This window comes from Eublepharis macularius, chromosome 9 (genome assembly GCF_028583425.1).
Source record: "Eublepharis macularius isolate TG4126 chromosome 9, MPM_Emac_v1.0, whole genome shotgun sequence".
NCBI classification, from domain to species: Eukaryota; Metazoa; Chordata; class Lepidosauria; order Squamata; family Eublepharidae; genus Eublepharis; species Eublepharis macularius.
Window position 1 is genome coordinate 13,862,286 of NC_072798.1, and position 13,383 is coordinate 13,875,668.

The following is a 13,383-nucleotide window of genomic DNA, read 5'->3' on the forward strand; positions in this document are numbered from 1 at the left end:
GTATGGACATCAGCGCCAACCTGTTGCCCAAAATTTGCTGAGCCAGCAGAAAAACTCATTACTTGCTGCATTTATTGCTTTCTGATTCAGCCAAGCTCGTTCCAAAGTGATCCTGTCCACACAAAACCTGAGGATGGGAAATGTTTGTATGACTCTACCCTTCAGGGTTGTAAATATGGATTATCTGCTACTTGATATAGAATGGCGGTGTTTGGTAGAATTCAAGATGATCTTTGGAAATAAGGAAGGCTGAACATATGAGATTAATGTCAACTCTATTTCATGTATATACCATGTTTGTCCCGCCTCCCAATAAAAAAAAAGCCAAGGAAACACCATCCCATCAACTCTCACTTGGAAGAGGAATCAGTTCTATTCCAGTTAGTCAGAGATGTGGTCTTCATACATGTAAGAATGTCCAAGTGCTTTGGGCTCATTCCAGCAAATACTTGCAAGCACAGGCCAATGGAAGCCATCCTCAATTGAGACTGCAGACCCCAATTCTATGGCACCTTTGTAAGTGCTTGCCTCACAGGGACCCCTCTCAAAGTAAGCATGCTCATAAAAGTAGCGTGCATATGATGTGCTCCAGTCATGCCTACCTCGGTGGAACTCAGCCTGGAGCTAAAACAAAGTATTCATGTTGTCCAAAGTCAAATAATTTACCCAGACCGTCTTTAGAAGATGGCGGAAATTAAGCGCCCAGCAGATGTGAGTTTAAACCCACAAGAGTAAGAAATATTTTGTTCACAAAGACAGGGAACAATCGAATTTTTTTCTTTTAGAAAAAGAGAGCAAAATGTTCAGTTTTCACATTGTGTATTTTTATATATATATATATATATATATTTATATATATCTGTATTCTTTTTAACCAGAGTGCTTTGAATGGCTCTAGAGTTTCATTAAATAACCCAAACTGAGCAAGGAGAGAAAAGTCAATTAAGATAGAACAAAACACTCTCAGTAATTCACTCCATTATAATAAATGTCCAAACTTCACAGGGCAGTGCCCCCAAATTAATTTTTAAAAGGATAATAAAAAAAGAATAGGCAAATTGCATTTGTTTTCCTATGTATATATCAAAAGGTAGGAAGGAAGGACACATTTTTAAAATAGTTTAAAGGCTGGTCTGTCTTTCATCGAAACTGCCAAATCAGAAATAATAAAATAATGTAGAAAAAAAGAGCAGGAAAATAAATTATGCATAATTTACTCTCTGGGAACAACTGACCATTATTATTCTTATCGTTAATTATTATAAGTACCATTACAACACTAGCATGAAGAGGCAGTTCAACTGGGGAAAAAATACAGTCATCAAATACATCCAGTACAAAAATGAGACATATCTGACATGGAGGATGTGACAAGCTGCTCCGAACATAAACTCAGAGCAAGTTGAGAGAGAGAGAGAGATTGTTGAATCTGAGGTGAAAATCATGAGATAAAAAGAGGGCAATGGTATATTTTAGTACACCACATAATCCTATCGCAATTGTACACGGAAGTGTTCTCAAAACTCTTCAGTGACATGGGTGTGTTATTTGCTTTGCCATAGGCCTGTAGAAAGAACCTTATGTTCAAAAGAGCATTTTGTCCTGCGCAGTGAGAGCATAACAGTTCATAAGGATCGATGGAGCTTGGCCAATGGTTTCTGAAAAGAGTTGTCACTTTGTTGTGACTGTGAGTCCTCTAAATTCTCCAAGATCTTTCTCTGACTAACTGCACTCTGAAGGTTTCAAGAAAATGTTCCCCACCATTCCCAATGTCTGAAGTTTCATAGATACCACCATATTGTAATGTTCTAGGAAAGTACAATTGGCATATTATCCATATATCCAATATTACCCAAGGCAGAGGTTATGATTTCTGACAACAATACCAACCTCATGAAAACGGCCATACATAAAAAAGCGTATCTAGAGGACAATGTTCACTTCTGACTTGGATGTGCTATTGTCACACCTAGTTTGCTGCCACCATCTTGGACATGATCAGGCACTTACATTGTAAACCACTGATTATGACCAATTATTTTCAGGACTGTAGAGACCATTCTGCTCCAACACCACCTATCTCGTTAATACTCTACACAATGCTTGTCAAAGAAGTTCACACACCGAGAAGAGAGTCAAGAAGCATTGTGCAATCCAGGGCTTTTTTTCTGAGAAAAGAGGTGGTGGAACTCAGTGGGTTGCCCTCGTAGAAAATGGTCACTTGGCTGGTGGCCCCGCCCCCTGATCTCCAGACAGAGGGGAGTTTAGATGACCCTCCGCACTGCTCCACCCCTCTGTCTGGAGATCAGGGGGTGGGGCCACCAGCCATGTGACCATTTTCAAGAGGTTCCGGAACTCTGTTCCACCACGTTCCCGCTGAAAAAAAGCCCTGGTGCAATCACATGATCAGGAATAAAAGCATGTGATGTCTTCATTGCATTTTGACTGGTACTTAGAGAGCTGAGATGAATCTCCAAGTTCAGCAAACCCAGTCACGTATACTTAGGCAGCATCTAATGACTAACACGTAACAGGGAGGGCATGCTAGGTCTAACTCCTCTTTACCTTGAAATGCCAATATCTTCCTTTCAAGCTGGGAACCATGGGATGTGTGGTTTCCTCTCCTCCCAAGTTTAATCTGGAGGAAACTACAAATTTCATACAGTCCAATGGGAAAAAATGATCTAAATAGGTCAGAGAAGTATAATGTCTACCTCTGTAATAAGAATTAATTGTTGTCAATTTTCTTCTCTCCACTGAAGGAGGAAGAGGGGATCAACAGGGAAGGCTTTCCAGAAGTAACTGATTATCGCCTGGGCTCAAATTCAGAAAGGTATGGGCCTGATGATGGCTTTACCGGTATGACTCAGAAGTGACAGATTGCACCAGAGATAATTCAGTTAAAAAATGGCCCCCAAACCTGAATTTTTGATTGAATTTTACTGAATTGGCCCAGGCATGACTCTTCACTTCCGGGTTGTGCCGGAGATGATGTCAGGGCTTTTTTTCTGGGAAAAGAGGTGGTGGAACTCAGTGGGTTGCCCTTGGAGAAAATGGTCACATGGCAGGTGGCCCCGCCCCCTGATCTCCAGACAGAGGGGAGTTTAGATTGCCCTCCACGCCGCTCGGCGGCACAGAGGGCAATCTAAACTCCCCTCTGTCTGGAGATCAGGGGGTGGGGCCACCAGCCATGTGACAATTTTCAAGAGGTTCTGGAACTCCATTCCACCACGTTCCAGCTGAAAAAAAGCCCTGGATGATGTCATTGTTTGGGGACGTGGGCGCATGTGCACAAGTAAGCACCAGTCACCACCCGGCCCCTGCACTCCTCACCCTTGCTGAAGGTTGGGAGGATCTGGGAACCCTGATTATAACAGAGGCTTTCCAAAGTAGATGAGTTTTGAATTCTGGAATTCTTCAGTACTGAGTATGTCCCCTTCACTTGTGTCTATGGGGCTAATTTAGGGTTGCCAGGTTTGCCCTGGCGACTGGTGGGACGTGGGGACTTATTGGTCAGGGGCTTGCGGTTGACATCATTACATCATCGGAAACACAGTGATGTCACTTCTCCATGTGCCCAGAAGTGATGTCAGCATGTTGCCGGGTGCTACTGGTAGCTCTGGTATTTGGGCCATACCAGAACATCCTCAGCATCATTCAGCGATGCGCTGATAATGCTTCTGGATGCATGCGGAATGATGTCAGCATTTAGGAAGCCTGCTGAAATTCCCCACCATTTTTCTCCTGCTGGCCAGCTGACGGGCAGTGGGAAGCACCCACTGGCTGCCAGCAGGGGAGGTGGCATGCCTGGCTACATGTAGTCGGCAAGAAACTAAAAAATTCTGCACCAGAGTAACCCAAATCCTGCCAGTTGCAGAAGCAATGCAAAGTATGAACATTTCTGTAGTTTCTCTTACTTTATATCATTTACCCGCATGTGTTTACTGACACATTCGCTTCTTCTGGTCATAGGGTAGACAGCCTCATCTCTAGACTGATACAGGAGCAGATTGACAAAGATTAACACCATTTATTCTGGCAGGTTTTTGAGACGCGGAGATCACTTCATCAAATGCACGAAGTGTACATCTCATCTGGTATTACACACCAATCCATCCAAGGAAGCGAGTTCTAACACATGAAAGCTTAAGCTGGAATAAATGTTTGTCTCCTGTTCAATTCTGCTGTTGTAGACTAATGTGGTTACCCATCTAGAATGATCCCCTCTGGACAGCTGAACATATTATTTAGCAAACCGTCTATGTTCCTATGGCTGTGCCAGGCATTGCCCATGCAATTATACTGGCCTATCTTTGAAACTGTAAGGACGGAAAGAACGAGTGAAAGCTGGGATTCTCATGACACTGATCTGTGCACCCAATGCTACATTCTCCATTTTAGCGGAATCACACGCAGCTTCGTCTACGTCTATGCAATTGACCTGCCATCTTAAACGCTTCCAATGGGATTAATACTAGTGCACAGAACAGCAGAACAAAGCTCTCTCACAAGCATCACCTAGGAGCTTACTGCAAGTACATTAGCCTGCCCCACTGTTGCTCCAATCCAGTTTTTCGGGTTAGGAGGAACATCAGGCTGCAATCCAAGAGCCACTTATTCTGAAAGAGTCACAATCAACTCTGCAATCAGCTGTGGACTGCCATCTGGCAGCCTGAACTACGGACTCCTTATGCCAAAATGTTTTGATTTAAACTGATATAGATCCATTGGTTTTAGTGAGGCTAACGCACTGGTCTGAAAATATACGGTAAGATTATTATCCAATGCAATACTTTTTTCCTTTCCAATGATCCAATATTAATTCTTATTAGTACCATAAACACACATTCATGCTCACCCGCGCACATACACACACAACTCCAAGATCATAAAATAATTTTTAAACTAAATTTCTTCTCTCTCTCTCTGTCACCTGAGAACAGCATCTACAGTTTCCTTTAAAGTTAAAAAAAAAATTAATAATCTCACCAGCTGCTGGTAGTCAGGTGTTTCAAGGGATTGTCTAAGACAACATCACTGCCCTAATGTAAGACTGAAGATGAAACAAATCAAGAAAAGGCAACCGACCGGGGGACGCAGACACACATGAAATGGAAGTAGTTCCGCACATTAGTACAAATTTGGCACTTGCTCAAAGACTACATCTGGTGTGCAATTGATGAAAAGAGATCCTATTTAGGAAGGATGGGTCTGATTGTTGGGAGGTGTGGCGGGTAACAAAACATTACACCCAGTCGAGGCCCATGTGGCAGTTCATGCTACGATTCTTACTCTTCGTCATGGAAAGGATGGCCTGTGAGTCTCCTCGCTGCTCCTGCCCAGTGGCAAGTAGAGATGGGCACGAACTGGGAAAAAACCGAACCATGTGGTTCGTGGTTTGTCAAATTTCACAAACCATGAACTTTCGTGAACCTGCCCCTGGTTTGCGAACCAGTTCATTTGGTTTGTGAAAATGTCACATCCAGGTCAGAAAATCATCACTTCCGGGCCAGCAGAAGTTAACTTCCGGCTCAGCAGAAGGTCTGTAGGAAGTCCATCCCCTGTTGCCTAGGAAACTGATTGATTGGCACCAGGCTGTCTGCATTGACGAATCAAAAAATGAACCAAACGCACCAGCCGAAAAGTTTGTGGCGGTTAGTCAGAAATGGGATCTGACGAACCGTGGTTCGCGAACCATGAACCGGCCTGGTTCGTGCCCATCTCTAGTGGCAAGTAATGAAGAATGAATTGAGACTAATACGGAAGAGAGGGTGTGTGTAAAGACACGTGACTACCTTTTGGGCACAGCACATGCCTCGCATGTAGAATGTCTGAGATACAATCCATGGCATCTCCAGTACTTGAAAGGACCTCAAGTTGGGAAAGGCAGAGAAGACTTCTGCCTGAGACCCTGGGGAGCTGATGCGCAAGTGTGCAGGTAGGGGTTAGGGGGACCAGTCTCCCGGTTTCGTATAAGACAGCATCCTATGTTTGCAATGTGTGGGCCATGATACTGTAAAACTGGGCAGAGGTTTATTGTGGTCTGCCACATAACTGGATCACTGTTATACACTTAAACCTCCTGCTTGCCACCGAGCAGTACCACTGAGGAATGAGAATGCCACACGGAACAAAACTGATTCTGCCCCCACGTCCCAACCAGATGTACAAGGGCCTTGAATCCTAATTTGGGAAAGAAAAAAAAATGAAAAGAAAGGGGAAAGTTTGGAGGGGGAAGTATAAGGAACTTTTATCATCTCTTTTGTTTTTCTCTGTCAGGTGCATTACCCCCCTCCCGCCCCCTCAAAAAAAATCTTATTTTTTTTCCTTTAAACTGTAGCACAAAACAACAGAACACATTCACAAGCCACTTGTTGGCACTGTGTACCTGAGTGAGAATTTTCTAGAACATTGTAGAACAAACAGCCATAAAGTTTATTTGAAAAAAAAATAATAATAAAAGGTTGAACGGGTAAGACTTCAGTGCTTGGGTATAGCAGCTGAATTACTGGCATTATGTTACCCATAGCTTATTTCGTCCTCTTTTTTTTGTCATTGTCGTCTTCTTTGTCATGGTTTCTTCCTCTGAGCCGTTGTCTCTCTTTTTTAAAAAAAATTCTTTGCTTTTTAAAAGTTTTCAATGCGGGCCATTGTCTGTTCATCAGCTGATGTCCCCAAACTAGTTAAGACTAAAAGTTTTAAGTAACAGTCAGCATACAAGGATTGAAGTTTGTGTGCTTGGCCACTGGGGGAGAAACCAGCTGGGGCTTTCCAATGAAGTCCTCCAAGGTCAACTTTGAGGCTCAGGACCCCTTATCAGTTGGCTTGCCCCGCAATGTGGTTTTCACTGTCACTGCCGTAGTCCACATCGGGGTCGTCCTCCTCTTCGTCGTATTCATCGTACATTTCCCCGTTGATGTCATCGGTCTGCATCTCCTCTTTGACATGGGACGGCTCCTCACTTTTGATGCCGTAAGTGCTCTGGATAACCGGCATCCCCGGCTCCGGGCTGCTTGACACACTCGAGTGCTCCGAGGGCAGATGTGGCGAGGGCATTCCTGCCATGGCAATGGCTCCTGGGTAGACGACGCCAGCTGTCGCAATAGGGATCTGTGCTTGCTGTCTGTTGGTGGGAAATGCAACAATACAGGAATGGGTTAGCCAACGGGAAAGGCGTGTGTCCTCTTGAGGCCCTCCTATCCAAACGGAGCATAAAAATATGTACAACTTCTTCCCATGACACTTGCTAATTCATACTCCGTATACTCACCTGTAATAAATGTTGATTGTTCTATAGTATTTCAACCCCATCTCCCACTGCATTTTCCCCCAACAATAATTTTATACCCACAATCACGGGTCATTTTGTAGAAAAAGAGCTGGAGGAACTCATTAGCATAACTCATTAGCATAACTCATCAGCATATGCCACGCCCCTTGACATCGCCAGAAATGTTTCATTGGCATAACTGATTTGCATGTGCCACACCCTCTGACATCACCTATCCTGGCTGTTTTGGACCCAATCCTGGCCATTCAGGGCCGAAATTGGGCCCAAAATGGCAAAAAGGGGCTGAAAATGGCTGAAAAGGGGCCCAAAATGGTCTGTATCAGGCCACTGCTGAGCAGGAGAGTGATCCACCACCCGTCAGAGGCCCGATCTGGGCCATTTCGGCCCCAATCCAGGATGAAACGGGCCTAAAATGGCTGAGAGTCAGGTGGGTGGGGCCACCTGACATGTGACCTCTTTGGGGAACTGCCGGAACTATGTTCCTGCGCGTTCCCCCTCGAAATGAGCCCTGGCCACAATTAAAATTTGTATGTTTACAAATTTCAACATCAGCATAATCTGAGGTGGTGGCAGCTGCCAGGGCCCAGAGCTTCTAGTGGGGCCCACTGCTGCTTATCTCCCACTGGTGCACCCTTCTCCTGCATGCTCATTCGTGAGTGCTCCACTGCTCATGTGCTTGGCTGCATCTGCTTCCCAGTGCACAATATTTGCACTTCTAAAAGCCATGGAAGAGGCATTCCCAACTGCACACCATCTTGTGTTGTGGAAGAAAGGACATGTGGGTTGTGCAGGTTGCTGGAAGTGCGGGGGATGGTAGATCACAAACACATGGGAGAAGTATACACGGAGGTGGGGCAAGGGAGGTGTGGGTAGGGTCACACATCGTGGTGACCTGAAACCAGCCCAGCTGGGATCTAAATGAGCTTCTTATATTAGGCTCTTGTGTCAGAAGCAAGGACCAAACCCAGTGGAACACCTCTGTGGGATCTAACCCAATACTTTGCTTGGTCTCTGAATATCAAAGAGACATGGATCAATTCTTTTTGGTAACATTGATGAGGGGAGTTGCATCACTATTCTGAAATTTCACTCTGCACTAAGATCCACGCTGCCTTAATTTAAACAGTATTTTTAAATTTAAATCTGGGTTTGCAATTTACTGCAGAGTTAGATTTCTTTGATTCATTGGCACCTTTTTTTCTTCTTTATGTCACTGATGCACGTTGCACTGATAAAATATTGCCAAAATATCAGTGTATCAAGATTTTTATTTTTTAGATGTCATTGTTGTGAACAGGTAGCCTGACACACGGTTAGACGACATCCTAATGAGAGTCTTAATACAACCGCATGCATCACAATTGCCCTTTTGTAATGTTAAATGAGTGCACACAGGCACGTTGGCAACACAGAAGGGGAAAGGACGGAAAGGAACTGAGAGTCGTGGTAAATTCTACATGAATAGTGCTCTATACCACATTTGGAATTTTTTTTTTAATGGAACTATGGAGAATTCTGTAATTAATCAGTTTCATTTTGGAAACAAGAAGTTCAGAATTCTGGAAGAACTTGGGATGATGATAAATTCAGAAACCGCCATGTATTGTAACGTTCTGTTGCCAGTTTACGTGGGAAAAATGTTCCACTCTAAGCATTCATTCATTCAAAACAACAACAACAGCGTTCTATGGATATGGAAGGCTTGGAAACATCAGGCCAATGTATTAAAGATCTGAGTTATTTTAGGCCTTTCAAATTCCTTCCCCCAAATCTTGGAACACTAGCTGTGTTTATCTCCCCAAGACGCTCTGGGGTCCCTGCAAGCCTAGAGGTTTAGTGCTGATGCGCCTTTTGTCGTCTTGCAGCATGGAATAATACGATTGCGATAATATTGTGCACAACATGCTTCATATTGTAATGGCATCAGAGGTGTGTCCATCTGCCCCTCAAAGCCTCGCCACAGGAGACAGGAGGAGAATCCCTGGAGAAGAGCATGCTTAATTCTGAGCCTGCTCTGGTTTTTCACAATCCATCCTTTAAGGTTTAAAGGCAACATTGGCTTTCCGACTCTCGCCACATTTTTAAGTCGCTCTTTTTGTAATCAAGAACAAGTAGCTGTTCAAACCTATGTAACAAGACAAATTGTCTCATTCGGTGTGTGTGTGGGATCGGTAGAATTTATCTTCTTCTGCACTCCCCAGTAGAGAAACAGAACATTACCCAGCCATTGACACAAAGGGCATCACATGCAACAACAACAACAACAACAGTGTGCTTATATACTGCTCTTCTAGATAGATTAGCGCTCACTCAGAGCAGTGAACAATACCAGTGTTATTATTATCCTCACAATACAGCTGGAGAGCTGGGGCTGAGAGGAGTGGCTTGCCCAAGGGCACCTGCGAGCTCACGGCAGTGGTGGGATTCAAACCAGTATGTGTGAGGACTGATGAACTGGGGCCATCTCAGATCTCAGAAGATTGCCAGCTTTGGATGTGTATAGATTATTATCCCTTTGAGCTTGGAATGACTCCCTCTTTCCTCTAGCCCTGATCCATCACTGGCACTTTGACAGCTATACAGAGATTATGAGAGAGGGAAAAAGATTGTTCTCACCATGGAGGAAAAATCCTATAGGTTAATCCTAAAGCAGAGTTACTCCCTTCTAAATCCACTGAAGTAAGTGGGCTTAGAAGGGTGTAATTCTCATTGGGATAATGGCCCTGCATTATTTTATATATGTACAAGGGAGGACCCCCCCCAAGACTTGTGGGAGATAATCTCATTTTCCTTTCCCCTACTGATTCCTCTTTTTCTTTTGTGAAAGCCTCCATAGCATCTCCCCCTTTCCTTCTTCCTTCTCTTCTACCCACCCACCAGGCAACCTAATTTCCATTTGTCACCATCTCCAGCTTCCTTTCCCTCCTAGGTTTGTTAGGTCTCTTGCAATAGCGGAAGACCTCCAACCAGCAACCCCCCAGCCCCTGTTGTTGCTCAGTGGGCCAGCAGGGGGAGAAATGCAGAAAATATTGCAGTTGTATCATCAGCATGACATCCTTTCTGGGAGGGAACCCAGAAGGGATGTCACGCTGCTCTAGGATTCAGTGGAAAATCTATGGTAAAATATCATGCTGTCGACACAATAGCGCCTTACCAGGTTGCTGCCTCCCTGGTCCACTGGCTGGCAACCTTATTCCCTCCACCTGGCAGCCCCTCACTCAGGAAAGTCTAGCCCAGTGCTAGCCTGAAAAATTGGATAGCAATGTGCAAAGGCATCTATGCATCACCCCCTACTCCCTCCCTCACCAAGGGTATTCAGAAGTCCCATTGATTCTCCTTGATTAAGAGTGCAGGCTGACTGAATGTAAGAAGTGCGCCCACTGAAATCAGTCCAGGATCAGTATGATGCAGTGGTGTTACAACAGAACTGCGTTCAAATCCTGCTGCTGCCACAAAGTTCACGGCAAGACTTTGGGCATATTACTCTCAGCATAATCTACCTCTAAGGATGGTTGTCAACCTAAAAAAGGGGAGATAACATGGCCAAGAATATTCAGACTAACTGTAGCTTATCAAAACTCAAAGCACGACGCAGGCACTTGTCTTGAAGCCAGATAGAAGCAGGAGCTACGCGCTGCATGCTATCCTGAGAAACTTGGAGGGCAGATGGGATCACGCTGGGACCTAAATAGAGAGCCTCTCATTCTGCATAGGCTCACATCATCCCATTGCAATCCTAAACAGTTTTGCCCTTCTAAGCGTACTGATTTGGGTGGATTTAGAAGGGTTTCGATCTGCTTACTGTTACATCTGGACAAATATTCTGCCCTTTGTTTCGTGAACCCAAGCCCAGCCTCTTCATGTGCGATACCGTTTTACAACCCATGGACAAAAATGCCTCACCTTCCCCCCTTCCCCCCCCTTCCCTAAGAGAGAATCTGGCCACCTGATTAAGAAAGCTGAATAACATTTCCAATCCGGCAAGGTTAATTTTTTTCTTCTTCATGCACATTGTCAAGCATCGGTGTTGGCGAGATAAGTGGAATTTGGGAGGCTTTGACGCTGCCCTATTCTTCCTCCAAAAGGTCCTCCTCCTTCTCTTTTTAATCTCTTGATGCCAACTGCTGGCTGACTTCCCTGTGTTTGTTTCAGCGTTCACCAGTGGGATCGCTGGACTTGCCAACACCACAGGGTTAAGCGGCTCAGATTTCTGGGCCTGAGCGGCTTAATATTACAATACACACAGTCGCGGGTTTTCTTTCTTCCTTCTTTGAAAAGAGAAAGGCCCGATGACACTCAGCAGTAGCTGGACAGATGCATCTCTGTTCAGCATTACTGACGTCCATTAACCAGACTCAAGACAGCCGCCAGTCGTTCCAAAAATGTTGGTCTTTGTCCAGCTGAAGGGAAGCCTGTTTAAGCCTCCTCATTTTCACCAGGAGAGAGATTTAGACCTGCATTTAAATCTCACGTTGCAAACTAGGGGACTTCAGAAGGACTTCAACTGAGTCAGGTCACGCATTTGAATTAGGGAGCTGGTGTATCATAAATTTGGAAAGAGATGTAAGTGAAGAGATGAAAGAGAGCCAGTCCTCTGCTTGAAGCCACCTGGGTGACCTTGGATCAGTCACAGCTCTCTCAGAGCTCTCTCAGCCCCACTCTCCTCACAGGGTTATTGTTGTGGGGATAATAATGACATACTTTGTAAACTGCTCTGAGTGGGCATTAAGTAGTCTTGAAGGGCAGTATATAAATCAAATATTGTTGTTATTTGTTTGTTTGTTTGTTTCAATTATACCCCAATGGGGACCCAAAGCAGCTCATGTAATTCTCCTCTCCTCAGTTTTATCTTCACAACAACCCGGTGAGGTAGGTTAGCCTGAGAGTGGGTGAGAATGGCCCAAGGTCACCCAGCAAGGTTCCATGGTAGAGTGGGGATTCAAACCTGGATCTCTCAGATTCTGTTCTGACACTCTCACCTCTGCACCACACAGGCATGGGGATAGATTGGCCTTAGGCCTTAGAAGGCTGCTGTTAAGGTCTACAAGTTAATACTTTGAAAACAGAAACAATGTATATGCACTAATTTTTCATCCGATTTCTCAACTGAGAAAGCTCTAAATATTCAGAGCTATCTGAAGGGTATTTTTTTTCTGAATGAACTTCACAGAGAACCTCTTCAGAAGCATCTCTGGGTAACCCTGGCAACAGAGGTGAAGCGAGAGGGGAACAGGGATAAGGCCTTTCAAAGGCAGTTTTGCCATCGCCGGAACATTTTTTCTTCAAGTATCTACCCAGCACCGTTATTGTTAGTATTTTGGATCTGGGTAAGGATTTTATATTTCACTCTGCTCTCGGTTGTAAGATCCTCTGGGCCTTGGTTAATAGGATCGTTTGCTGATTGTGTTCTGGGACTTGCTTATTTAAAAATCTCCCCCAAATATTTTACTGATTACTCGCTTCGTTTAAAATGTGTTAGTGATTTTTAACCATTTTATTCTGACGGGAGCAGCTTTATTCAGAAGAGTGGGGCTATATGTATTTTCTAATAAATATTTTGTTCAGCTACCAGCTTAGGAAAAACAAACCTCTTGCCTTTGGAAGAAGCGTTAAGATCATTTGGGTCAGTTTTATTTTCTCAAATGGCAAAACGGTAACCGTTGTAACACAGGGTTCTATCAATTTATATCAATATAAGAAGAGCCCTGTTGGATCACAGCAGTGGTTCATCTAGCTGGGCATCATGTTTCTCACAGAGGCTAACCAGTCTCTGAAGGGCCAATAAAGAGGGCTTCCTCTGACGCTGCCTTCTAGCACTGGCTTCGAGAAGTAGAGATTCCCTTTAGTTACCATGGCTAATAGTTATTTGACAGACACATCCTCCACGAATCTGTCTAATCCTCTTTCAAAGCCATGTACGCTAGTGGCTATCCAATGGCATCAAGTTCCAGAATTTATTTACTCACTGAATGAAGAATTTCCTTTTGTGCATTCTGAATCTAATGCCCATCAACTTCGTCGGGTACCCCTGAGTTCTACTGTTATAGAAGAGGGTGTGTGTGTGTTATTTTTGCCTCATGCATCATCCCATA

The 13,383-nt window shown here is 44.3% G+C and overlaps 1 protein-coding gene across 2 annotated transcripts in view; it reads right to left on the reverse strand.

Annotated features, from left to right (window-relative positions):
- Positions 1-3,206: 3,206 nt before the first annotated feature.
- The window catches only part of SOX5 (SRY-box transcription factor 5), a 609,684-nt gene continuing 599,507 nt past the window's right edge, over positions 3,207-13,383 (reverse strand). For both annotated transcript variants that reach the window (XM_054988760.1, XM_054988759.1), the window contains exon 15: positions 3,207-7,123. In XM_054988760.1, the coding sequence (XP_054844735.1) occupies positions 6,817-7,123 (307 nt within the window). In that variant the 3' untranslated portion in view covers positions 3,207-6,816. The remainder of the gene's footprint in view (positions 7,124-13,383) is intronic.